General features: G+C 47.4%; 1 protein-coding gene across 1 annotated transcript in view; it reads right to left on the bottom strand.

Moving 5' to 3' along the window:
* ADAM10 (ADAM metallopeptidase domain 10) overlaps nucleotides 1-21,951 on the bottom strand; it is a 192,876-nt gene extending 170,925 nt beyond the window's left edge. Inside the window, exon 1 of the mRNA XM_040413883.1 lies at nucleotides 21,677-21,951. Coding sequence (XP_040269817.1) covers nucleotides 21,677-21,728 — 52 coding nt within the window. The 5' untranslated portion in view covers nucleotides 21,729-21,951. The remainder of the gene's footprint in view (nucleotides 1-21,676) is intronic.
* Between the last annotated feature and the right edge of the window lie 6,040 nt (nucleotides 21,952-27,991).

Here is a 27,991-nt window from a genome sequence, read left to right as displayed (position 1 = left end):
CAGCACACGGAGTGCTGCCCGCATCTTTTGCAGCCCCATTGAAGTGAATGGGTCCGCATCTGAGCCGCAAAAACGGCGGCTCGGATGCGGACCAAAACAACAGCCGTGTGCATGAGGCCTTATACTGATATAATGCTGTCAGTATAATTCAGTAGATAGAAAACAAAACTAATATTTTGTGGCAAAATTTAGGCGCAATAAGATGCATTTTAAGACCCACCACTGTCTAATCCACGTTTCATTTTCAAGGAGCACAAAAACTATCTAACACACATTAGTCTGGTTCATGACATGTAGATCAGCTTCTGCAAAATAAATGGGTTTCCAGTTTAATATCAATGGCCTATCCTCATGATAGGTCATCAGTACCCCCAGGACCCCCGCCAATCAGCCGTCTGAAGAGGCTGCAGTGCTACAGCGAGTGCCAGGACCTCTTCTTAGGGTTTATCTGTCACATGGCCTATGCATAGTTCAGTCCCATTTAACTGAATGGGCCTGAGCTGCAATTCCAAGCACAGTCACTATACAATGTGAATGGTATGCGGAGGTCCCTCAGCCTCTTCACATAGATAACCGGTGGGGGAGCAGGGAGTTGGAGCACCACCGATCAGATATTGAAGATCTATCCTTAGAAGATCTCCCCGATCCCCACCCCATGTGCCTCATACAATACAAGGTATGTAAAAATTCTGAATGCATAACACGATTAAGGCTACTTTCACACTCACGTTTGGTGCGAATCCGTCATAGATCTGCACAGACTGATCCGATCAGATAATACAACCGTCCGCATCTGTTCAGAACTGATCCGTTTGTTTAACATAGCCAAGACGGATCTGTCTTGAACACCATTGAAAGTCAATGGAGGACGGATCAATTTTCTATTGTGCCAGATTGCGTCATAGAAAACGGATCCGTCCCCATTGACTTACATTGTGTGTCAGAACGGATCCGTTTGGCTCAGTTTTGTCAGACGGACACCAATGCAGACAGAACGGAGGAAAACTGATGCATTCTGAGCGGATCCTTATCCATTCAGAATGCATTAGGGCAAAACTGATCCGTTTTGGACCGCTTGTGTGAGCCCTAAAAAACGGATCTCACAAACGGAAAGCCTAAACGCCAGTGTGAAAGTAGCCTAATAGGCACCCAACACATTTTGTGATTTGTCACCATCAGCTCTGCACCTGTAGCCATGCTGCACAGGATCGGCTCTAGGGGCCAAAATACAACATACAAGCGGGCCACAGTGTAGAAAAACTAGTGCAACTGCATTGATAAAGCGGTCCTAAACCATACTATAGTATAGAACCTATACCATCAGGCAGAAATACAAAGTTTGCTTAGCTTTATTGCCAATAAAAACTTTCACAACTGTTAAGAGGTATAAAAGAAAAACTGGCAATTGAAAGACAAAGAAAGGCATGAGCTGAGAAATCTGAAAAGGAGGAGAATTGCAGACATTAATAATTCATATGTTGGATTGCACGGGGACTGCTAGGGAATCTGCAAGCTATCTGGAAAACAGGAAAAAGGAAGGAAGCCTGGAAGACAAAAGCCAGCTACTCCGCCTCCAGCTGAAACATGAAGCACAATGACAACGCCTATTATTTCAGCTGTCCTCTACGTGTACCAGGAATATACAAAATATCACAAAAGCCAAAATTTGGTCCATCATGCCAATGCATTTACATGCAAAAGGCCATCTGGGGGAGAAAAAAAAAATGGCATTCTGTGAAATGCCTAAAGAGTAGATGCCATGAGCTGCCCAAAAACCTGCACATAAAATAGCACAGTCATTTTTTTTTCCCCCAAGAGGGTCACGTTTAGTCCTCGTGCACACGACTGCGGACTGCAAATAGCGGTTGGCAATGCACGGGCACCGTCTGTGTGCCTGCCGTCTGCGGGCCCATTCACTTGAATGGGGTCCACACTTCTCATCCAATGGTCCGCACTGCAAAAAAGGAAGCAATCCATGCCTCTGTTCCGAACAGCACCTTCCGCACTGCAGAACCATTCAAGTGACTGCAGGCCGCAATACCGGCACGGACCTGCTACGGTCGTGTGCATTAGGCCTTACTTTCAATGGCCATTCATACTACCACCCTTCTTCTCCGGCACCAGTGAGGCAACAAGAAGGTTGCCAGAGATAGAGTGGGGATATCTGGGTACTTTTAGGGCCTCATGCACAGTATGGTGTCTATGGAGTTCTGCCGCTCATGCACATGTCTCCAGTTTCATACAAAGGATTAAGGGCTCATGCTCGAGAAACGTATTTTCTTTCCGTTTCCGTTCTGTTTTTTGTTTTTTTTTGCAGACCGTATGCTGAACCATTTATTTCAATGGATCCGCAAAAAAAAAAAAAAAAAAAGAATTATAAGTGTGCATTCCGCTACCCTATGTCCGCATGTCAGTTCCGCAAAAAAAAAAAAAATAGAACAAGTCCTATTATTGTCCACATTACGGACAAGGATAGTACTGTTCTATTAGGGGCCAATTGTTCTGTTCCGCCAAATACGAAATGCACATGGATGTCATCCGTATTTTTTGCGGATCCGTTTTTGTGCATGAGCCCTTAGGGGGTATTTTCTTTCAGGTTACTCAAACCTGTCATGATGTGCCATCAGCCTCCATATCACAATGCTTTAAGAGGAGACAACTAGCATGAAACGACTGACCTCAATGAAAATGGCACAACTGCTGGAAATAAAATCGGTCATAGGAAATATTGTCCAGGAAAAAGGGTCGTCCCCTCAAAAGGGTGGTCTCTGAAGAAGTTTCACCGAAGTTCCCACACGTGCTACTTATTTCCGTCAAAGATAACAGAGGTGCCAGATTCAGCATATAACAAACCAATGGAGGTGAACAGACCCCAATGACTATATAGTGGGGGGAGGTGGGGCATGCAGGACTTTTCTGTCCACTCTTTTTGGCTGAATCTGTGACAGCCAATCTCAGCCTCTGACGCAGGTGTGAACATGCCCCAAGGCCATGTCTGTACCCTCTACAAGTTAATAGCGTGCCCTATCGAGATGAAGCACTTGATTTTCAGGCTCTTCACCTGTACTTGGGAGAAACTGCAGCCAATCACCGTAAACCATTGTGGTTCTGGAGCTCAGTTCTCTGCCGTCCTGCAGGTGCCACGTGGAAATCCAGTCTAATAGGTATTTGCTAATGAGAATACATTGTACATGCAAAAAATATATATCCCTAAGGAGCAGAGTAATAATGTAAATAGGGTACAGGCCTCAGAAGGCTGGACTCAAGGTTCCCCCCCAATCTTACAAATCCTGAAGAAGCAGCAGCACTCCAACCTCTGGAGAAAATCCAGCGATTTATTCCCCCAGTCAACAGTAATATTTCAGCTCCTCTATGGAACTATTTTCTCAAGAAACTGTAGTAGATGCAACTTTTCGAAATGGTTCAAGGAAGCATAAATTCAGAAATACAAAATAAACAGATTGTCCATAAAGTATCTCCCTCAAGTCATTTTGCCCTGCAGGGTGAAGTCATGGGCATGTGGTCATCTTGCCATGAGATCAAAGGCGGCACTGTTCAACAAAGCCCCTCTTTCTGTGCTGTACACAGCCTATCCAATCACTGCAAATATCTTCTTACAGTTTGTTGAAGAAAATGATTACACCCCATTATTATACATAGAGCAGTGTGTAGCCTCCATGTGCCAAGGACCCTCCTACGCTACAAAGCCTTGTGCGAAGAAAAGCCCGAGCAGCTTTGTCCGTTTTCGCAGCAATGCATTGTGTCAGCGCTGTGACGGCACCAGTCAAGGGAAGGAAGAATAGGCTTTGTCACATGTCTAAATCTTCAAGTGTGCTGCGCTGCCTGAAAGAAGAACATGGAACAGGGCTCAGCAACCTTCAGCACTCCAGCTGTTGTCAAACTACAATCCCCAGCATGCTCCATTCATCTCTAGGAAAGTTATTAGAAGAGCAGAGCATGTATGGATGCTGGGAGTTGCAGTTTCACAGCAGCTGGAGGTTCCCTACCCCTGACCTAGAATAACAAACTAGCTAAGTGTGGCATCGATACATTCATGCTAATACTATTACTATTCCACTTGCCTTCAACACTGATGCATCACAAAAGTTGTCAGTTACACAGTTACTACGGTTGAAAAAAAACATACCGTATATACTCGAGTATAAGCCGACCCGAATACAAGTCGAGGCCCCTAATTTTAACCCCAAAAAATGGGAAAAATTATTGACTCGAGTATAAAACTAGGGTGGGAAATGCAGCTATAATGCAGAGTGTATGTGTATATAATGCACACACTCTACATTATATACACACATCTGTAAGAGGGTGACTCAGATTGATGGGAGTCTGACTGACTCCCTGTATTTAATGCAGAGTGTGTGCATTAAATACAGGGAGTCAGACTCCCATCAACTGGGCATTTAATTATTATTTTTTTTATTTATATTTATCAGGTTGTTTATTTTTATTTTTTGTCCCCCCCCCCCCCCCCCCCCCCCCCTACTTCATACTTGGCCAGGGAGGGGGGGCTGTCCAGGGGGAAGGGGAACTGTCCAGGGGCTGGTACTTACTGCCGGTGTAAATCTCGCGGTCTGCTCCCAGTGTAAATCTCGCGGCCCGCGTGTCTCGCGAGATTTACACTGGGAGCTTAACAGAGGTGCCGCGCGGACGTGCTGGGAGCTGACTGGAGCAGCTGTAAAAGGTAAGTAACAGCTTCTCCGGCCCCCAACATGTCATGGTCTGTATTATGGCAATGTAAGTTGCCATAATACAGACCTAGACTCGAGTATAAGACGAGGGGGCTTTTTGAGCACAAAAATATGTGCCAAAAAACTCGTCTTATACTCGAGTATATACGGTACGTCCATCAAGTTCAACCAAGGGATAGGTGGGGACGCGAATTCCAGAAGGATTTGAGACTCAGATTTCTACACATTTTCATAAGCAGTGCCCCCCCTTGTCTTTTGAAATCATTTTACATGGAACAGTTTTTCACAGTATTTTTTGTATGGCCTATTTATATATTTGTATAGGTTAATCATTTCCCCCCTTAGATGCTTCTTCTCAAGACTAAATAAATTAAATTCTTTTAATCTTTTTTTATAACCAAGACGCCCCATGCCCCTCATCAGTTTAGTCGCTCTCCTCTGTACTGGTTCCAGCTGCAGTGCATCCTTTCTATGGACTGGTGCCCAGAACTAAACTGCATATTATAGATGAGGCCGCACCAACTCTTTGTAAAGTGGTAATATTACATTCCTGCCCCGCGAGTCCATGCCTCGTTTAATGCATGACAATATCCTGGTGGCCTTAGAAGCAGCTGATTGACATTGTATGCTGTTATTTAATCCACCATCTACAAGGACACCCAAATCTTTCTCTATAAGTGACTAACCTAGTGTTACATCACCTAAGAAATATGAAGCACAGAGATTATTACTACCAAGATACATAACTTTACATTTATCCACATTGAACCTCATTTGCGAAGTTGATGCCAATCACTCAGTGTTAAAGTCAGCTTGTATTTTATGGACATCTTCCACAGACTGTACTACATAGTACTACAGTACTACATAGCTTAGTGTCATCTGCAAAAATAGAAATGGGGCTATTAATTCCATCCTTAATATCATTAATAAATAAATTAAATAATAGAGGACCCAGCACTGAACCTTGAGGTACACCACTTATAACCAGGGACCATTCTGAATAGGAATCATTGACCACAACTCTGGACACGGTCCTTCAGCCAGTTTTCAATCCAATTACAAACTATACTTTGCAAGCCTATAGACCTTACTTTACCTATTAAACATCTATGAGGGACAGTATCAAAAGCCTTTGCAAAATCCAGAAACACTACATCCGCAGCCGCCCCGCTGTCCAGGCTACTACTCATCTCCTCATGAAAACAAATCAGGATAGTCTGACAACTTCTGTCCTTGGTAAACCCATGTTGGTTTCACTTATGATATTATTTACAGTCACATACTCCTGTATATAGTCCCTTAAGAGTCCTTCAAACATTGTTCCCACAACAGAAGTTAAACTAACTGGTCTATAATTACCTGTGGAGGACCTAGATCCTTTCTGAATATGGGCACTATGTTTGCCTTGCGCCAATCACTTGGCACTGTACCAGTACCTAGAGAATCTTTAAAAATTATAAACAGGGGCACAGCAATGACTGAACTGAGCTCTTTAAGCACTCTTGGGTGTAATCCATCTGGACCCGGAGCCTTGTTCACATTTACCGTATTTAACTTGTCTTGGACCAAATCTACAGTTAGCCAATTGAGTATATTACTGGATGTACTAACAGCCCCAGCAACACAGATATCAGCTCCTTTCTCTTTTGTATATATAGAGCTAAAAAAAAACATTTAGTAACTCTGCATTTTCTTTATCTTCAGTGACTACCCACCCCTTTTACCATTATTTAGGGGACCTACCTGCTCAGACCTAGGTTTTTTAGCATTTATATATCTACATTTTTTGGGATTTGTTTTGCTCTCTTTTGCTACCTGCTGTTTGGTTAGTATTTTTGCTAATTTTATCTCCTTTTTACAGATTTTATTAAAGGATAACTGTCACATTTAAACCCTAATTTCAATTTTCATATATGTAGTTACTAATAACATGATATTCCAGAATCAGTTACTATTAGACTGACTTACCCCATATTTAATAAGATTCAGCCCTTAGCAACCAGTCTGCATAAAACTGCGATTTCACTATTCAGTTAAGATGGCCGCAGCACAAAGGGGTCCTCTTACCACATGTTGCTTTCATTTATACACTGAGCAGATGGCAGATCTCCCTTCCCTGTTGTGCGCTGGTTCAACTCTGCATTCTCTAGCTCTGCTGAGTGAGGGAGCGTCTGCCAAGCGCAGGGATAGGGAGAAGTACACACAGCCCAGGCAGCTGCTGGGGAGGACCAGGCTTTAATCATTTACTTACAGTCCCTGGCTGTCAGTAATGTGACCCTGCACGCTGCGTGCTCAGTCTATCAACAGATAGACGGACCATGCCTAGCAACCCTATTTTAAGCACAGGTAAAAGTAGGCAGTACAGGGAACAAAAAAGTGGAATTAAGGGGTAATTGAATACACAGTGAAAAGTTGAAATAGGGCCACCAAGGTGATATTAATCACCACAATCCAATACTCCAAAAAAAAAAAAAATATAAATATATATATATATATATATATATATATATATATATATATATATATATCTATATATATCTATATCTCTATATCAGTTATCCTTTTAGGCTTAGTTCACATCAGCGTTCAGCCTTTCCGTTCTCCTGCTCCGTTATAGGAGCAGGAGAACGTAAAGGACGGATTCTGCACATAACTGAGCCGAACGGAGCCTACGGACCTCAGACAATAATGGGGTCCGTTAGGTTTCCGCTCAGAAGATGATTTTGGAGCGGAGACAAAAGTCCTGCATGCACAACTTTTGTCTCCGCTCCAAAATCATCTTCTGAGCGGAAACCTAACGGACCCCATTATAGTCTATGGGGTCTGTAGGCTCAGTTATGTGCCGAATCCGTCCTTTTATAGGAGCAGGAGAACGGAAAGGCTGAACGCTGATGTGAACTCAGCCTAAGCCCTTTGTAATCTTCAAACGCTCAGGCTGACCCCCCTTGTGTTTTTTTAAATGCCTTTTTTTTGTCTTTTATTGCCCTTTTTACAGTAGCTGTAAGCCATGGGCGGGTTAATTTTATCCGTTCATACTTGTTACCTAAAGGAATAAATTTTAGTGCAATTACTCAATGTTTAGGTGAAATGAATCCCAAACTATAGTAAAAATCTATCAAAAATAACTCATTTCCGTCCGCAGTGACTTCAAAACATATTACATCAGGGCTCGACAAATCCCAGGCGCCAGGTCGCCATGGCGACCAGGAATTTGGTCCTGGCGCTTGGGTATTTGTCAGCCCGTTTTCAAAGATGCGCTCTCGGCGCGCACCATGGTTTCCTGAGCCGGCACAGTGGAGAAGGAGAGGAGTCCCTCCCTCCCCACTGTGGCCACTGCGCCACCAATGAATGCCTGAATACCAATGTGCCGGCCATATCCCAGCCCCTATGACTGCACGCTGTGATCCGCGCGATTAACCCCTCAGTTGAGGGGTTAATCGCGCGGATCACAGCGTCCTGTCAGAGATCGGGTGTCGGGAATGTTTGTCTGCATTGGTGGCAGTGGGCAGTTCCGATCAGAGTCCCAGCAGTGTAATGCTGGGGCTCCGATCGGTTACCATGGCAGCCAGGAGTCACGCTACTGACTCCTGGCTGCCATGGTATGTTAGTGAGCAGCATTATACTGACGTGCGCCTGGGCCGCCGGGCGCTCCTTCTGTCTGTGCGGCTTATTGCTAATGCTTATAGCATTAGCAATGCGCCACACAGACCTATGAGAAGAAGGAGCTCCCGGCGATCACGGCGCACGTGAGTATAATGCTGCTCACTAACATACCATCGCAGCCAGGACTTCAGTAGCGTCCTAGCTGCCATGGTAACCGATCGGAGCCCCAGCATTACACTGCTGGGACTCCGATCGGAACTGCCCACTGCCACCAATGATGGGGGGGGGGACCCTGTGGCCACTGCCACCAATGATTAATACTGGGGAGGGAGGGGGGGTGGGTTTGTTACCTGGAGGGGCTGATCAGAGGCTGGAGGGGCTGATCAGAGGCTGGAGGGCACATGATAGGCTGGCTGCCATGGTCAGCTCCCTGCTGTTGTGTCCACAAAGCACAGGGCAGCAGGGAGAGTGTAAAGTCCTATTCACCCTAATAGAGCTCGATTAGGGTGAACATGACAAGGGTTCTAGCCTATATCGCGATATATATCGCACATGCTTAAAATTATATCGCAATATAGATTTTATGACGCGGCTCCGCCTGGCTCCTAACTTTTTTAGCTGACTCCTAGATTCCAAGGAAATTTGTCAAGCCCTGTATTACATCCCTCAGATTAAGGCCTCATGCACACGACCGTAGTTCGGGTCCGCATCCGAGCCGCAGTTTTTGCAGCTCGGGTGCGGACCCATTCACTTCAATGGGGCCGCAAAAGATGCAGACAGCACTCTGTGTGCTGTCCGCATCCTTTGCTCTGTTCCGTGGCCCCGCATAAAAAATATATCATGTCCTATAGGCATTTCTACAATGGGCCGCCGGTTCTGTTCCGCAAATTGCGGAAGGCACACGGGCGGCTTCCGTTTTTTGCGGACCGCAAAAAACTGAACGGTCGTGTGCATGTAGCCTAAGGGCCCATTCTCACAGACAATAATAGGCATTTGGTATATAGAGCTGGACCTGCAGAACAGCAAATGCGGGGAGCATACGGCCAGTGTCTGTGTTCTGTGAATCCGCGATTTGTGACCACAAAACAGATCCGTTTGTGTGAATGCCCTCTAAGGGCTCATGCACACGACCATTGCTGGCTGGTGCCTGTATTGTAGCCCGCAAACAGCGGGTCCGAAATATATGGGCAAGGGGACGTTTGTGCACCGCACCACTTGAATGGGTCCGCAATCGTAAAGGTGCAGAACGGAGGCATGGAACCCCATAGAAGCACTACGGAGTGCTCCCTCTAAGGCAGTGCTTCTCAAGTAGTGGGGCACGCCCCCCAGGGGGGGCGCCAGGCTCCGTGAAGGGGGGCTCGTTCAGGGGCTGGAGCTGGGGGCCGGCAATAGCGGTGGGGCGGTGCGGTCACTGTACTATAGCCCCGCCCCACCGCTCCCTCCAGCATCGCAGGCTTCGATGTATCAACGGGGAGGGACTGGGAGGAGGAGCTGGGGGCCGGTGCGTTCACTGTGCTCCAGCTCCAGTACAGTTATAGAATGTGTAAAATGAAAAATGATTCTATTCATGAGGCCCCCTCTGTAGTAGAACATTCAATATATCCATCCTACTCACAGGGCTGTTATCGTAATCCAGGCCGGCCGGGCAGACGAGCGGCAGCGTCACTGACTGACGTCACGTGCCTGCCCGGCATACTTTATGAATGAAGCCGGCGGCGCAGGCACGTGACGTCAGTCAGTGACGCTGCCGCTCGTCTGCCCGGCCGGCCTGGATTACGATAACAGCCCTGTGAGTAGGATGGATATATTGAATGTTCTACTACAGAGGGGGCCTCATGAATAGAATCATTATTCATTTAACACATTCTATAACTGTACTGGAACGGCAATGGGGGGGGGGGGGGGGGGTCTGTGGATGGCACTGTTATGGGCTGGGGGGGGCACTGTGGATGGCACTGTTATGGGGTGGGGGGTCTGTGGATGGCACATATATAACAGTGCCAGCCACAGATCCCCCCCCATAAGTGTCCGTCATCCACAGATCCCCCCCATAAGTGTCCGTCATCCACAGATCCCCCCCCCCATAAGTGTCCGTCATCCACAGATCCCCCCCCATAAGTGTCCGTCATCCACAGATCCCCCCCATAAGTGTCCGTCATCCACAGATCCCCCCCATAAGTGTCCGTCATCCACAGATCCCCCCCCCCATAAGTGTCCGTCATCCACAGATCCCCCCCCCCATAAGTGTCCGTCATCCACAGATCCCCCCCCCCATAAGTGTCCGTCATCCACAGATCCCCCCCCCATAAGTGTCCGTCATCCACAGATCCCCCCCATAAGTGTCCGTCATCCACAGATCCCCCCCCATAAGTGTCCGTCATCCACAGATCCCCCCCCCATAAGTGTCCGTCATCCACAGATCCCCCCCCATAAGTGTCCGTCATCCACAGATCCCCCCCCCATAAGTGTCCGTCATCCACAGATCCCCCCCCCCATAAGTGTCCGTCATCCACAGATCCCCCCCCCCATAAGTGTCCGTCATCCACAGATCCCCCCATAAGTGTCCGTCATCCACAGATCCCCCCCATAAGTGTCCGTCATCCACAGATCCCCCCCCATAAGTGTCCGTCATCCACAGATCCCCCCCATAAGTGTCCGTCAGCCACAGATCCCCCCCATAAGTGTCCGTCAGCCACAGATCCCCCCATAAGTGTCCGTCATACACAAGCGGCGTCGGTTGCCTAGCAACTCTACGGCTGGAGAGAGGGAGCCCCCAGCCCCCAAAAAATGATACTATTTACAGTCGCGCGGGGGGGCGCGAAATGTTTTCTTCTTCCTAGGGGGGGCATGACAGAAAATAATTGAGAAGCACTGCTCTAAGGGCACAGTCACACACAGCATACATTTTGCTGGCAAACCTGTACAATTTACAGTAGAAACAAAGTGAGTGAGATTTCAGAAACCCCATCTACACATAACTGAGAAATCCTGCAGCATAAAAATTGGCTTACGCTGCCGGTTTTTAATCCGCAGAAGATCAATCTATGCTGCTGGTTTTACACGCGGCTTTTTAACTTTGCGACGCAAAAGGTTCAAAGCAGTAGAAGAATTGCTGTGATTGCAGCAGGAAAAAAAACTGCCCATTTTGCAGTCCGATTTAGAAAATACCAGTTCCAAATCCTAAGGCTCCGGTCACTCCAGTGTCATAGCTTCCATTCATAACAGGGCCGTGATGGCTAAGATACGTTTATTTTCAAATGGCGCTGAAAAACTCCTGATGGATCTGGTTGATTTATGAGGTTCAAGGCCAAGTTCACACTTCAGTTATTTGTTCAGTTATTTCCATCAGTTATTGTGAGCCAAAACCAGGTGTGGGTCAAAAACACATGGTCTTTCCATTAGACCGTATCTCTGAGTAGGCTTCGCTCCTGGTTTTGGATCACAATAACTAATGAAAATGACTGAACAAATAACTGAAGTGTGAACTTGGCCCAAGGGCCACTAAACCTGAATCTGCAGCTACTAAGCTCATTCACGGTTTCTAGAGGTTCTCAGAACTGCGATAGTCAGCTCCTTCCCAGATACAACATTGCTGTTTGTAGACTCTGTACTGATGAGATGGCCTTCAGGTTTGGTGGCCCTTTCACTTCTGATAGCACATGTGAATATCTTTAAATGGGAGCTTATAATTGCAGCTTTAAGTTTTCTGGTTCCTGGTAAAATGAAGGGAGTTGTGCAAACATTTCATTGGTACAAGGGTGTGGCAACCACAGTGTCGGTCAGATAAAGATAATTTCCTTCATACGTTTCCCTATGACTGTAGTACAAAAGGGCGAATATGAAAACCTCGGCATGGAATAAGCCCAAGTCTTGAAGGCCATACATTTTAGATGTTTATTAGGCATGGTCATTCCTCTGGGAGCTGAGCACTGACCAGGGTGTTTCAGTGCATGCCCACTCTCTACTGAAATATAGGCGTATGCATATTTATAAGGCCTTGTGAACATGGCCATATTATGACGCCATCTTGTACATTACTATAAGAGGTTGCTTCAGAGCACAAAAGCCCTCCACCATGCACCCATATAGTCTCGTTGTATAGAGGAACCTTTGCCTGGAAGCAATGGATTCTGACAGTCTTTCCAGCAGTGCACAGAGGCAGTATGGCTCTATAAGGGGGTTATGTGTCCCTAAGGGACAGAAGGGGCCGTCGAGCTCCAACTATCTTATGTGAACAGACATTACACGCAGTCATGTGAACCACAGGGCTCAAGAACATGGCAGAGCGCTTTGCATGGAGCTGTGGCGGCTCCATTACATGTTTTAGGCTACTTTCACACTAGCGTTAACGTTTTCCGGTATTGAGATCAGTCATAGGATCTCAATATCGGAAAAAAAAAAAGATTCCGTTTTGTCCCTATTCATTGTCAATGGGGACAAAACATAACTGAATAGAATGGAATGATCCAAAATGCATTCCGTTCTCATACCAGAAAGCAAGTCAGATTTTTTCAGAGCTGAACCCGGACATCCCTCCATTTTCACCCCAGCAGCCCCTCCTGACATGAGCATCGGAGCAGTTCATGCTCCAATGCTCTCCTTTGCCCTACACTAAATCGCACAGGGGAAAGGCATTTTTTGGAGATCCGTTGACGTATCGGGCTCTCCATGGGGCTGCCAGGAAGCCCGGTGACATCACCAGCACTGATGGGCGGGATTTTGCGCTGCCCTAGCCAGTAAAATTACTGGCTAGGGCAGCGCTAAAGCCCGCCCATCAGACCCGGTGACGTCACCAAACACACTGCCATGCGGAAGTTTCCGCCGCGCAGTGTGTTATTGAAAACAAACGAGACCATGCCCTGCGCAATTTAGCGCAGGGCAAGGGAGCGCATCGGAGCATGAGATGCTCCGATGGTAGCCTCAGGGGGGCTACCTGGGTGAAAATAAGGGTATGTACAGGTTCAGCTCTGAACCCGGACAACCCCTTTAATACAAGGCACTTACTAATGAATTGTGATTGTCCATATTACCTCCTTTGCTGGCTTGATTCATTTTTCCATCGTTACAGACCACACTGCAATCCATCAGTGGTGGCCGTGCTTGCACAATATACAAAAAAGCACCAGCCTATGTACGCTCCCATGGTCCCAGCCACCAGAGATGCTTACGCTTTTTCTATAGTGTACAAACATGGCCACTGCTGTTGGATTGCAGGGTGGTCTGTAACCATGGAAACGAGTAGTGTATAATGTGATGGGAAAATGAATCCAGCCAGCAAAGGAGGCAATATGGACAATCACAATACATTAGGAAGTGCCTTGTATTAACTTTCTCTACATGATAAATGCCACTTGCTGAAGCGAGTTAACCTCTTTAACGGGAAATCTCGCTCACGCACAGGATACAGTCGCTCATCTGAAATTAGCCTTAGGCCTCTTTCCAGGTATGTTCAGTAAAACGCACACCATTTTGCAAATTAAGTCAGTTTTTTCTGCAATTGCGTTCAGTTTTTTTCCACGTAGGTGAAATCAGTTTTGATGTTTTTTTTCACGTGCGTGAAAAAAAAACCTGAAGGTTAACATCTCCTAGCAATCATCAGTGAGAAATGCATTACATCCAGATGTAATGAGTTTTTCACTGAAGCCCCATTCACTTCTATGGGGCCAGGGCTGTGTGAAAAACGCAGAATATGGCTACATGCACACGACTGTTGTGTGTTTTTGCGGTCTGCAAAACACGGATGGCGTCCGTGTGCGTTCCGCAATTTGCTTAGGACAAGGTTATATATTTTTTGCGGACCACAGAACGGAGCAACAGATGAGAACAGCACACGGAGTGCTGTCCGCATCTTTTGCGGCCCCATTGAAGTGAATGGGTCCCCGTCCAAACCGCAATAACTGCGGCTTGGATGCTGACCAAAACAACGTTCGTGTGCATGAGGCCTATAGAACATGCTGCGATTCTCACACAACGCTGAACTGATGCGTGAAAGCTCATGTTCACAGACCCATTGAAATGACTGAGTCAGGATTCAGTGCGGGTGCTATGCGTTCACGTCACGCACCCCACCTGCACAGGAAAACTCACTCGTGTGAAAGGGGTCTTAGGCTGGGGCTACACAATGACATTCGTCGCACCAGTGTCTCGCGACACTTTTTATAATGATAGTCTATGGTGTCGCACTGCGACATGACTAGCAAAAAATCCATCCAAGATCGCAGCATGTCGCAGTGCGACACCATAAACTATCATTATAAAAATTGTCGCAGTGCGACACACGTTGCAGTATAGTTATGCCGTATGTGTCTTACGTGCGTCGTGTAGCCCTAGGGTTTCCTCACACCTCTCCTGAAGACTCTGTTCAGGGTCTATGTCACAAACAGACCCCATCACAGTCACAGGGGTCTGCTCGGCTCAGTCACGTGTACAATCAGGCCACTCCACTATTTTTATTGTACTGCTTTCCTGGCGTGAACCCAGCCTAACTGGTCAGGAATAACCTCTTCCAGCTCGGGGGCCGGATCCATAGGGAGTTCAAAGGAGAATACAAATGAGTCATGAGGAAGGTTATCGGTTTCCTGACACCAAAAACAACCCCACGGAAATGGATGAAACTGACTGTGTGAAGGCATCCTGACGTCTACGGTGACCACATCACACGCGTGTAACATCAGATGCAGCTCGCGCTCTGCACGTCACATCAGGAAGGTGCTGCAGACAATGCTTCATTAAGATGTAGTTTATTGCTCTCTACAGCTCCGCTATAAATGTGATCCACTCCGACAGCACTCCACGTCAAGAGCTATAAAACGTGCCCGTTCTAGACCATAGTAAAATCTGAGCGCTCGGGAGGCCGTAAAGCCAAGCACGCTTCTTTGGACGCCGATACAGAACTGTCAGAATCAGTGACAAATAATTGATGTGTGGCAAAACCAAAGAATGTGACCAAAAGAGGTAATCACAACCGCTACGGGAACTGTACCTGTAGCACTACTGAGCCAATAAAGTAAAAAAATACATTAAAAGGAGGTTTCCGGAAGTTAAATCGTGACAGTCCATCCTTACGATAGGTCATCATTATCAAATCTGCGGTGGTCCGACTCTACACAACACTGCTGGTTAGATGTTTGAAGCGGCCGCAGGGCCTTGGCCTGTGATGTCATGTTCATTGGTCACATGGTCTTTCTGCAGGTCAGCCGCAGCTGCCATACGACAAGAAGTGCCAACAGAATACTGTAACAAGGGCATTTAAAAAGTGGCAAAAAGTCTTGCGACTTTTTTTTTTTTTTTTTTTTTTTACTACACCAAAAACTAGTGTTAAAATGTTAATGGGAGTCTGTCACCACAATTTGCCCTTGTAGACCACTTACATAGCACTATAGTATAACTACAGATCAGTCAAATGGTACCTTTGTCTTTTTGTCTGGATGTTCACTAGGGGCAAAAACAAAAACAGAGTTTTATTCATATGTAAATGAGGGCTCGCAAGTGCCCTGGGGCGGCGTTCGGGCTGTAAGTGCCCAGGCCTGTAAGCCTCTTACGTCATCCAGTGTACTGACCGATATCCCGCCCGCGCATGCGCACTGCATGGAATGATGCTGCTGCCCACAATGGTCATCACAGTGCGCATGCGCGGGCGGGATATCGGCCAGTACACTGGATGACGTAAGAGGCTTACAGGGCGGGCCAAGCAACAGGCTGGGGAGGGGTTATGTGAGAAGAAGGAAGAGCGGCCTGGGCACTTACAGCCCGAACGCCGCCCCTGGGCACTTTGCGAGCCCTCATTTACATATGAATAAAACTCTGTTTTTGCCCCTGGTGAACATCCAGACAAAGGTACCATTTGACTGATCTATAGTTATGCTATAGTGCTATGTAAGTGGTCTACAAGGGCAAATTGTGGTGACAGACTCCCTTTAATAATATGCCCTTGTTCTTCTGTTTCATGGCTGATTCACAGGACAATGATTTTTGTCTGCATCCGACCCACATTTTTTGCAAGCCGGATGTGGAACCAGTCACTTCAATGGGGCCACAAAAGACGCAGAGCAGACAACACACCACGTGCTGTTCACATCCGTATGTCCGGTCCGCGGCCCCGCAAAAATAAATAGAACAGGTCCTATTCTTGTCTGTTTTGCGGACAAGGATAAGACAGTTCTATAGCTGGTGGGATGTTCCGTTCTGCAAAATACGTAATGCACGCTGCCGGTATCTGTGTTTTGCGGATCCACAATTCGCTGATCGCAAAAATGACAATAGCCAAAGTGCATGGGCCCTTACAATGAGCGCTATCTCCAGGGTCCAGACATAGGACATATAACAGCTCAGCAGAGTTTCCAAATAATCTGATGCTAGAATTTCACGTCAAGCAATACCTACAGCGTTACAGGAGATGCCTCCAAAGTTAGAGTAATATATATAGTAAATTCCTCCACACTCAAACTAGGAGCGGTTCCAGCAGTGAAGGAAGGACCTGAGGCCAGGGCGCGACTGCACATGACACCAGGGCCATCGCCTCTAGACCCGCGCTTCTACACCAGGCCATTGCACTTTTCATCCGGACCCTTTGGTCTCCGCTCTCTACGTACACGACGCCCGGGCATTCTTTGAAGTTCTGTGCCATCAAAGATCTTTCAAATTTGTGGTAGACGGAATTCAGGTCAACTGTGCAGGAATGCTTGGTCACATCTAAGAGGTCATGCCAGGTAAATGAGGGCACAAAAGCCGCCACATAAAGCAAAATCACGATCTTACAGAAAACCCTACACAGCATAACCTACTGTCCCCGCTCCTGACTTGTCTGTGTCAATAAATATTTGTATTTCCCATGAAATACCTGGAGCATTTATGCTTATAAGGCTACTTTCACACTCGCGTTCGGTGCGGAGTAGTCAGGCATCTGCACAAAGGATCCGTTCAGATGATACAACCGCATGCATCCGCTCAGAACAGATCCGTTTGTATTATCTGTAACATAGCCAAAACGGATCAGTTTTCTATTGTACCAGATTGTGTCCGAGAAAACGGATCCTTCCCCATTGATTTACATTGTGTGTCAGGACGGATCCGTTCGTCTGACGAAACTGGGCCAGACTCCAAAATGCTGGTGTCCGCCTCCAAAGCGGAACGGAGACGGAACGGAGGCAAACTGATGCATTCTGAGCGGATCCTTTTCCATTTAGAATGCATTAGGGCAAAACTGATCCGTTTTGGACCGCTTGTGAGAGCCCTGAACGGATCTTACAAACGGAAAGCCAAAACGCCAGTGTGAAAGTAGCCCAAGTCTGATTGTACCGCTCCTCAGTTATCCCTCCTGAATATTAATAAATTGTATTATTTACCTTGTCAAAAAGGTTCTAAACTATACAGTCTGGCATTTTCCACTCATTAAGCCCCCCCCCACTGGTAACACCCTGCTGTGAATTTATAGATTTCTAGAAGGAATAACAGAGGAGCAATACAACACTGCTCCAGAAAGGTTATCTCATGGGACATTCACGTATCGACCAACATGTCAGGGAAGGTGACTTGCCCTCTCAGCATTAGCATTTTATTACAATGGCAGTAGATTCTCTGCTCGCATTGGCGACCTGCCACTCACCCAACCTTTCTGCCATGCCATGTGCGGGCAGCGTTCGCTCAGCAGGACATGACCTACATATAAGAATTCTGTAACAGGGGTCACTAACAATGCACTACTGTCAGGGTACGTCCAAATGGTTCCAATACCCTTCAGAAAAGTCTAATGTGGAATCCTCAAATATCTGTCCCTCCACGGATTATCCCCTCGCAATATCTGTGCACGGCCACACAGCCGCAGCTCCTAAGTCAACTACTGAAATGATGATTTTTCCTCCACAAAGTATCCGCAACGTATTAACTACGGCGCGGATTCCACTTAAGATCAGCGTTGAATACACACTGACTTCAGGGGGATTTTGGTGCCGAGTAAGGACTGGAATCAGCTTGAAAAATCTACCATGTGAGCATCAGCATACCCTTAAGACCCCAGTCACACGACCGTATTTACAGTCAGCATCAATCCGCATTCTTGGAAGATCGGATGCAGATCCATTCATTTCAATGGGTGCTGTCTGCATCAGTATGTCAGTTCCGTGGCCCCGCAAAAATATAGAACATGTTCTATTCCTGTCCGTTTGCAGACAAAAATAAGCATTTCTATCAAGGGCCAGATGTTCCAATACCCAAAATGCGGGGCACACACGGCCGGAATCCACAGTTGCAGTCCGCAAAAAGTGATACAATTGAGTGAATGGGGCCTAAAAGACATGTCCTGTCCTCAGAGGAATACAACTGGCTGCAGACCTTTAGCGACTCCGGCGTCACCCGTGTGAATTACGAATGTGTGCTGTCCATGTTCGCCACAGACAATGCATGTACCCATGGATTTTAATGTGCTTATTCGCACATCAGTCATTTTCTACTGACCAAAGACGCCCACTGAAGTCTACGGGTCCGTAAATATCCCCGACACAACACGGATGGCACCCGTGTCCTGATTTTCATGGACCATTGGAAGGTGGTCACCTGAAAACAAATTATCTGCCGTGCATGTGGAATACAAATAACACACGGAGGGCAAAAAACAGACACAAGGACCAAACACGGACCCTTCACAGACGACCACTGACCATGGATGTCATCACAAAAGGCCTAACTGATGTGCTTGTTCAGTGTTAAATGGCTGCACGATACATAGCCTCAAAGGGCTTTTCAGGGATTTTGATACTATTGACCTATCCCCAGGATCAGTATCTGATTGGTGAGGGTCCGACACCCAGGACCCTCGCCTATCAGCTGTATGATAAGGCACTGGTGCTCCTGTGAGCGCCATGGACTTCTCGCTGTTTTCCCTAGGCCACTGGTGACACGTTCATTGTTCACGTGGCCTAGGAGCAGCTCAGACCCAAGGAAGTGAATAAGGCTGAGCGCGATACCAAGCACAAACGCTATACAATGTACAGCGCTGTGCTTAGTGGGCAGGGAGAAGGACGTGGTTCTCACAGGAGCGCCGGCACCTTCTCAAACAGCTGATTGGCGGGGTCCCGGGTGTCGGACCCCCCACTGATCAGATACTAATGACCTATCCTGAGGATAGAGCATCAGTAAGAAAATCCCAGTGCTTTTTCCTGCAGTGTGCAAGGGTGATGTTGATGGAAAAATGAATCCAGCCAGCAAAGGAGACAATATGGACAATCAGAATACATTAGTAAGTGCCTTGTATTTACTTTCTGTACATGATAAATGTCACTTGCTGAAGTGACAACCCTTTTAAGCTACATACACACAGCAGTCCAGTTTAAAGGGGTTGTCCGGGTTCAGAGCTGAACCCGGACATCCCTCCATTTTCCCCCCGGCAGCCCTCCTGACTTGAGCATCGGAGCAGATCATGCTCCGATGCTCTTCTTTGCCCTGCGCTAAATCGTGCAGGACAAAGGCATTTTCAGGAGTTCCGGTGACGTACCGGGGCTCTCCATGGGGCTGCCAGGAATCCCGGTGACCTCACCGCCACTGATGGGCAGGCTTTAGCACTGCCCTAGCAAGTAAAACGGCTAGGGCAGCGCTAAAGCACGCCCATCACAGCCGGTGACGTCACCGAACACACTGCCGGGCAGAAGCTTCCGCCTGGCAGTGTGCGATTGTAAACAAAAGAGCCTTTGCCCTGCGCGATCTAGCGCAGGGCAAGGAAGCGCATCGGAGCAGGAGATGCTCCGATGCTAACATCAGGGGTGTTGCCTGGGTGAAAATATGAGTATGTCCAGGTTCAGCTCCAAGTATTATGTGCTTCGGGTTATTTTTATTTTTTTTGCACCAAAATGTACATGTGTTACTTGCAGATTTTGAGGCAGATGTGCCCAGACTTCACTCTTTGCATTGCTAATGTCGAAATCTGCACAAACAATTGACATTGCTCCGGATTTCAAAATCCTCATAACAGGTCGATTTCCGTGCAAAAAGAAAAAAAGCTGCACATGAGATTTGGAAATGTATTCCGCTGCATAACGCGCATCTGTAGTGTCTAAGACTGAGGCCCACCACCTGACTGCTATCCACACTGAAACTAACAGGGATACAGGTTGGTTTTCCCTACCATGACCCTTGTTGGCATTGAGCCCCCGTGTCTCTAAGATGGTAACGTTAACCAATACCTGCAATGAAAAACCCCCGACGTGTCCAACACACACCAACTGAAGTAGTGTCACAGCCACAGACCCTAGTCGAGGGCGATACCGCTGGGACACATAATGGACATGCCACCACACTGTGCCAATCAGTAGGTATTATGTACAGAAGCATGGTGCCAGGCGTTACACTGTGCCTACACGGCGGGGGAGTCACTTCCTAGAAGTAAACTATTTACTCGAGACAAAAACAAGAACAGGAAGCATCAGCGACATCCGACAAGAGCAAAGGCGCATCACAGCAGGTCTTGTAGGGTTAATGCCATTGTGAGGCCACCGCACAAGGAGATGAGGACCACCCCCATCCCGTCACGACGTTGTCCATACAAGCCAAGCATCTCCCGGATAAAATGATAAAAATGACATCATTACACCGGCAGGATACGGACTGACTGCAGCAGACTTCTCCGGCGGTGGAGAGGACCAGCCAGCTCTCCACGTCGCCTCCGCAGCTGGTGATGGGCAACGCTGTGGGCAGGCTAACCCTAAAGAGCCCAGAGCAAAACCTTCTACATGTCAGATCAGGCCACATGACAGCCATACGCCTGATGTGAAGGAGGGAATCGTCTGCCTACTATGGCACGCACCAAACAATGCCCGCGCCAACGGATGGGAAGGGGGACTACAAAGGGTTACACAGCTTGCTTGTGACTAAGTGAGAAAGAGGAGGGGGATCCAGGCAGAAATGACAACAATCCCAGCAGATCCGCTGTCTCCGGGTCTTGGAACGCCTAAATCCCTCCATCTTTCCTTATTCTCCCCCACAACCGCCTACAGAGGTGGGTGCTGGGAAGTCTGCAGCAATGGGAGCAGGGTGTCCTCCCCTGACACCCAACAGACCAGGGACAAGTGACAGAAGCCATAGTGGGGGGGCTTCACCAGGGTCTGTGCTCGCCATGTGGAAGACAATGGCAGAGGGGCGCCCACACACAGACGTGTGCCGCAGCCAGCCAAGACTGTAAACAAGAGAGTGGCAGTGCCAGGCTGGCCATGTGCCCTGCTGCACTTGGCAAACTAATGTCTAGGTGGGGGGAGGGGGGCTGTCACTGCTCATGTCGGCACATGCTGCATTTGTATAGGGCGAGCTCAGCCTCGCCGCCCCCTCCTGGGATAGCCGGGCTGGAAGAACACTGGAGCGGCCCCCTCCCTTCTCACCTCCCGAACTGGCCGCCCAGGAGAGCAGGAACACAAGCCTCAGGATTGCCATGGTCCCCGGGTGTCAGCAGTCACACATGGACCCACTCTGCGGCCGCGGCTTCTTGGCGCTCTCTCCCCTTCAAGCTCCAGGGGAAAGCGGAAGCTCCCGGTGTCCCGACCAGCTCAATCCGAAGAGGGGGAGGAAAGCAGCCGGCCCTGCCCCCCGCCTGACGTCACCTGACCAAGCCCCGCCCACCGATACAGGTCGCCTGACAAATACTGTGCTGCTCCTGTTAACCCCTTGTGGCCGCGCGTTAGTAAATAGCATCAAAGTGCAAGCCAAACTGCGCATGTTCTCCAATAAAGCCGCTCATTTATGGAAGCGATACTTACATTATGGCCATTGCGTTTTTTTCTTTCAATATGATAAATGTCTCTGCTAAATGGGCTCCACTTAGGGGATCATTTGTGAGATTCATGTAAAGTAGAACTGGCTTAGTTGCCCATAGCAACCGAACAGATTCCACCTTTCATTTTGGACAGCTCCTTTGGAAAATGAAAGGAGGAACCTGATTGGCTGCTATGGGCAACTAAGCCAGTTCTACTTTACACCAGTCTGATAAATGACCCCCTAAGGGATCAGGTACACAATTGCATTTTGCATCCATGTCTAAAGAGCCCCATTCATTTCTGTGGGCCACAAAAAATAATAAAAGATAGCGGACAGTACACGGATGTCATCTGTGTGCCGTCTGCATCCCAAATTCTGAAACATTTCCTGAATAGCCATTTCTATTGATGGGAGAGAGAAAAATGAGGAGTGCACACAGAAGGTATTCTGCAGAACGCGGTACGGACACGGTCGTGTGCATGAGGATCAGAGTGGAGCAGGTGTCATGGCCACACGCACCAATCAGATTTGAGTTTTTATGGAAGTAGCCGTGGTAGCAACCGTTTTTTGGCTTTGTGGTTCTTCAGGGTGGAAAGTCAAATCAATGTGTTCGCTTGTAACCAGGCCAAGCGATACGGAAAATGATCCTTATGTACACAGAACCATGTGTAGATATTCTCTTTCCTCATCTTCTCCATTCACACCAAACCGTCATGATGATTTCTTTCAGCCATCTCTGTTTGCCAAACAGATATCTTAGGTTTCTACTTTTCCATCATCCTCCCACCTTCTCAACACCCCATCCTGCCACCCCCAATACTGTGTCCGCTGTGCTCCCCAATACTATCCTGCAGAAACAGTTCCCCTGAAAAGAACTGGTACCACCCAGATAGTTCGCCAGTACAAAAATACCCCTTTATATTGTGCGCCAGTACAAAAAATACCCCCTTACCTTTCAGATTAGACCCCCATATCAAAATTCAGATGAGACCCCTCATCTCAGACCAGAGCTTCTTTAGACCTCTATATCAGACCCCCATTAGACCTCCATGTCAGAAACCCCCACCTCAGACCAGACCTCAGATCAGACCCCCATTAGACCTCCATGTCAGACCCCCTCCAATATCAGACCTCAGATTATACCGCCAGACCCCCCCATATCAGACCTCAGACCAGTCCCCCATTAGGCCTCTCAGACCAGACCCCCATTTGACCTCCAGACCCCCATATCAGACCTCAGACCAGACTTCCAGACCCCCATTATACATCAGACCAGATGTCCAGACCGCCGACCAGACCTCTAGACCCCCATATCAGACATCGACACCTATTAAGACCCCCATTGGACTTCCAGTCCCCCCATTAGACCTCCAGACCCCCATTAGACTTCTAGACCCCCATTAGACTTCTAGACCCCCCAATCAGACCCCAGACCTCCAAACCCCCATTAGACCTCAGATCCCCCATATCAGACCTCAGACTATAAAAAAAAAAAAAAAGTAACTTACCTCTCCTGCTCCGCACCACTCTCCCGGTCCGGTGGTCTCCCTGCTCTGTTCTCGGGGCCCGTGCTGCACAGTCACCTGGTCACAGTACGCTCTGTATGTCCTGGCGCTGTAGGCAGCCAGGACACAGCAGCGCAGGCCCTGAGAAGAGCGAGCAGGAGGAGGGGTAAGTATATCGCTCACTTCGCTTAACTCCCCCGCCTCCTGCATACTAGTGAGCACTTTCATAATGGAAGGGCTCACTAGTATTTCCTTTATAAGATGCACTGCATATTATTAAAGGGCTTCTGTCACCCCACTAAAGTCTTTTCTTTCTTTTTTTGGCTACTTAAATTCCTTATACTGCGATATATCAATCTAAAATGCTCTTACTCATTTTCGTTCAGTAGTTTAATAAAAAAACGAACTTGTATAATATGTAAATTACCTCTCTACCAGCAAGTAGGGCGGCTACTTGCTGGTAGCAGCCGCATCCTCCTCTCATAAAGACGCCCCCTCCTCATGTTGATTGACAGGGCCAGCGAACGCGCTCGTCCTCTGGCTGGCCCTGTCTGCAATTCAAATCCCGCGCCTGTCTTCATTCGGCGCAGGCGCTCTGAGAGAAGGACGCTCGCCTCCTCAGGGCGCCTGCGTCGATGACGTCTTCTCTTTTGGTGACGTCATCGGCGCAGGCGCACTGAGGGAGTGGTGAGGAAGCGAGCCTCCTTCTCTCAGAGCGCCTGCGCCGAATGAAGACAAGCGCGGGATTTGAATTGCAGACAGGGCCAGCCAGAGGACGATCGCGTTCGCTGGCCCTGTCAATCAGCATGAGGAGGGGGCGTCTTTATGAGAGGAGGATGCAGCTGCTACCAGCAAGTAGCCGCCCTACTTGCTGGTAGAGAGGTAATTTACATATTATAAAAGTCCGTTTTTTTATTAAACTACTGAACGAAAATGAGTAAGAGCATTATAGATTGATATATCGCAGTATAAGGAATTTAAGTAGCCAAAAAAAAAAGAAAGACTTTAGTGGGGTGACAGAAGCCCTTTAAGGGAAATATACAGCACCACTGGCAAGGGGGCTCTCTGGGCCCCCCTGGCTTAGGGGCCCGGATGCAACTGTGACCGCTGCGACCCCTACAGCTATGCCAGTGACGTGAACATACCCGAATACAGAGGCAAAATTGAGAAGATACAGAAGTGACGAGTACAAGTCATCATGCATCTGTATTATGGCCACAACACCCAACGGGTCAGTGGGTCTAATGACCTGCATTAACCCCTTCATAATGATCCTTAATGCCCCACACATTCAGGTTTCCTTTTGCAATTTTGTAGCACTCGACTGTAGCCATTTTTGCAGTACAGATACCGGCCGTGTGTGTTCCACTTTTTGTGGAACAGTTAGTCCTGCACTCTGTAGAAGTGTCCTATCCTTGTCCACAAAACTGACAAGAATACGATATGTTCTATTTTTGGGGGAGGATGCAGAACAGACATATACAGTGAATTTGAAATTGATGGGTCAGCATCCAATCTGCAAAAAATGTGGATCAGATGCAGACCAAAACCACGGTTGTGTGCATGAGCCCTTTTTGTGCAGATTTTTGTGCGTTTTTGCATCAAAAACCGCATGGGTTACTTGCAATCCAGTCTTCATTAGTTAAAAAGGTCCAGTGTGACTTGACTGCAGCGCAGTACTTGACTGCAGCGCGGCCGTATCACTACCGGTCCTGTGTGAACGTACCCTACCAATAATTACTTCCACACTCCTATGACAAGGAGATGTTCAGCTGAACAGAAGGAAGTGGTAGCAGTGATGCCATTTGATTTGAGGGGTAGAGACTAGTCAAAATTTGTAGGTACCGTTCCTCCAAAATTGGCACAGTATGCAGTGATCAGTCTATAAAATACTGTGCAAATTCTAATGCAAAGTCAAATTTTTTGCTCCTTTTACTGCATTTAGTTGCTTCACCATCTTCGGCGTAATTTCCTCCAGTGTTTTGCAGATCTTTCACTTCTTGATCCTGGAACCACACTTTCATCATACATGCAGTCATCTTCGTCTGTGTTGCGCAGTTCATGGTTCCTATTTGTGACTTCATAATAGCCCACAGGTTTTCTTCTGGGTTCAAATCCAGCAAGTTTCCAGGTCACTCCAAAATTGCAAACTTGTTCTGTGCCAAAACTCCCTGGTGAGGCAAGGTGCCAGGTCTTGATAGGACATGCCATCACCGGTTGGAAACCACTTCTGCAGTATTGGTAGCAGTTTAGTCTTCAGAACAGCCAGCTGGTCCTGCAGCTGTAAAGTACCCCTTAACCACATCACTCTGAGTGGGCGATTTGAGACTAGTTGGATGTGGTCATGTTAAAGAGGTTCTCCAGGTGAGCGTTCAGTAAACATTGATTTATGCTAGGGGTCAGCAACCTCTAGAGCAGAGATCAGCAACCTCATGCACTCCAGCTGTTCAGAAACTACAACTCCCAGTATCCTCCTTTCACCTCTAAGGGAATTACAAGAACAGCCAAGTAAATGTGCATGCTGGGAGTTGTAGTTTAAGAGCAGCTGGAGTGGCGGCGGTTGCTGATCCCTGCTCTAGAGTTCACTTCAGCTGTGGTGAAACTACAATTCCCAGCCTGTAGACTTGGTCAGCTGTGCTAAAAAATCCCATAGAAGAGAATAGAGAGTGCTAGGACTTGTCGTTTTCCCAACAGCTGGAGTGCAGGAGGTTGCAGACCTGTGATCTATGCCATTGTACTTCAAAATTAGTTTCTTAAAAAAAAAAAGAAATCACTTTTTACCACTTATTGATGTCTTTGCCCCCTGCAAGAGCTTCCTCTTTACTGTGGCAGTTAAAAGTGGCTTCTTGTCAGGTTGTCTAGCCCTGGAGCCACAAAAGTTGGATGGTCCATGGAGGCATGGACATAGGCTTCATGAGATGCCATTTTGCTCTTGATGTCCCTGCTTGTCTTTCAAGGGTTCTCTGAATTAGAGCATCATCTCATGGAGTTGCTTTCTTTTTTTATTCCACAAGACTTAGACCAGACTCTTTACCAGACGCTTTATGCAGGGAGGATACAATAACATTTGCATGTCCCCGTTAATTTTATTATTATTATTTATTATTAAAGCGCCATTCATTCTATGGCGCTGTACATATGAAAAGGGGTATACATACATAATACAGACAATTGCACTAAGCATAAACAAGACAGGTTACAAACTGGTACAGAAGGAGAGAGGGCCCTGCCCGTGAGGGCTTACAATCTACATGCTATGGGAGAAGGACACAGTAGGTGCTGGTGAAGTTGGTCGTGGCGGTATAGAGGCAGCAGAGTCACTGGTTGTAGGCTTGTCTGAAGAGGTGGGTTTTTAGGTTTCTTTTGAAGGATTCCACTGTAGGACCAGTGAGGCACCACTATCTTGTTTATGCGGGCTATGACTGGAGTGACAGCGGATGTATGATCATCTTTACAGACAGCCTGGGCCATCCCTGGCCGCATTTGGACACGCAAGTAGCATCTTGTGACTTGTTGGCCATAACATCACACATGGCATTACACACTGCTGACTGTCTGTAGTATTCTGTCACTCTGATTACTGCTGTGATAATCACATACGCCTGGATATCTATGTGGACATATATCCACACAGGCAAATGATTGTTATTATCATAATCTGTTTCATGCGTATTCCATAGGCCCCTTGATGCGGTCCTGATGTTTTGATCACTCTAAGCTATAGGGTTATTGAACATAACGTGACCAGTGAATGATCTGGTTGAATGGTGTCATCATAAGGGAGGACTCTACCTTAGGTTTGGTTACCTCTCATTGATGCCAACAGCATTGTACTTTGATATATGTCCCCTGAGGAACCCGAAAATCAATCAGGGTGAAACGCGTTGGGACACTGGCACCTGATTGCACGTTGATACATGTAGTGCTTCTGGTGCCGTACGTGTATATGCATCTTAATTATGCACTGATACGTACAAATGTGAACGGTGACTCATGATGTATTGACGCCGCACATTGATCCTGGTGTGTGGAGTCCATACAGTGATATCGTCCATTTTGATGATGCGCAATCACAGATAGCCATACCATCTGGCTGCCTGTGCATCCTTTATGACATATCTTTTGTTGGCAACATTCCACCAGCACTACTGAGCATCCACAAGTGTGGTTGGCCTGTTGCCTCATATATTGAATATATATTGATTATCTATACTTGTTTTTTTGTTTTGTGTGCCTAGATTAGACCGGACAGTAGGGATCCATCAGAATTACAGGGTCTATTTAGGTTCTACAAGGAGGTTCCAGAACACGGGATCGTCCTTATCAGGGCGGCTATTCCGTTCTTAGGCAGGGCTATTTAGCCCAGGGCCAGGAATAGGGACAGATTAGACTCCATCTCAGTCCATCCCGTCCATCCCTGCCCCGTGTTCTTTGGAC

Source organism: Bufo bufo, chromosome 1 (genome assembly GCF_905171765.1).
Source record: "Bufo bufo chromosome 1, aBufBuf1.1, whole genome shotgun sequence".
Taxonomy (NCBI): Eukaryota; Metazoa; Chordata; class Amphibia; order Anura; family Bufonidae; genus Bufo; species Bufo bufo.
This window is presented reverse-complemented; position numbering and strand designations above follow the sequence as displayed.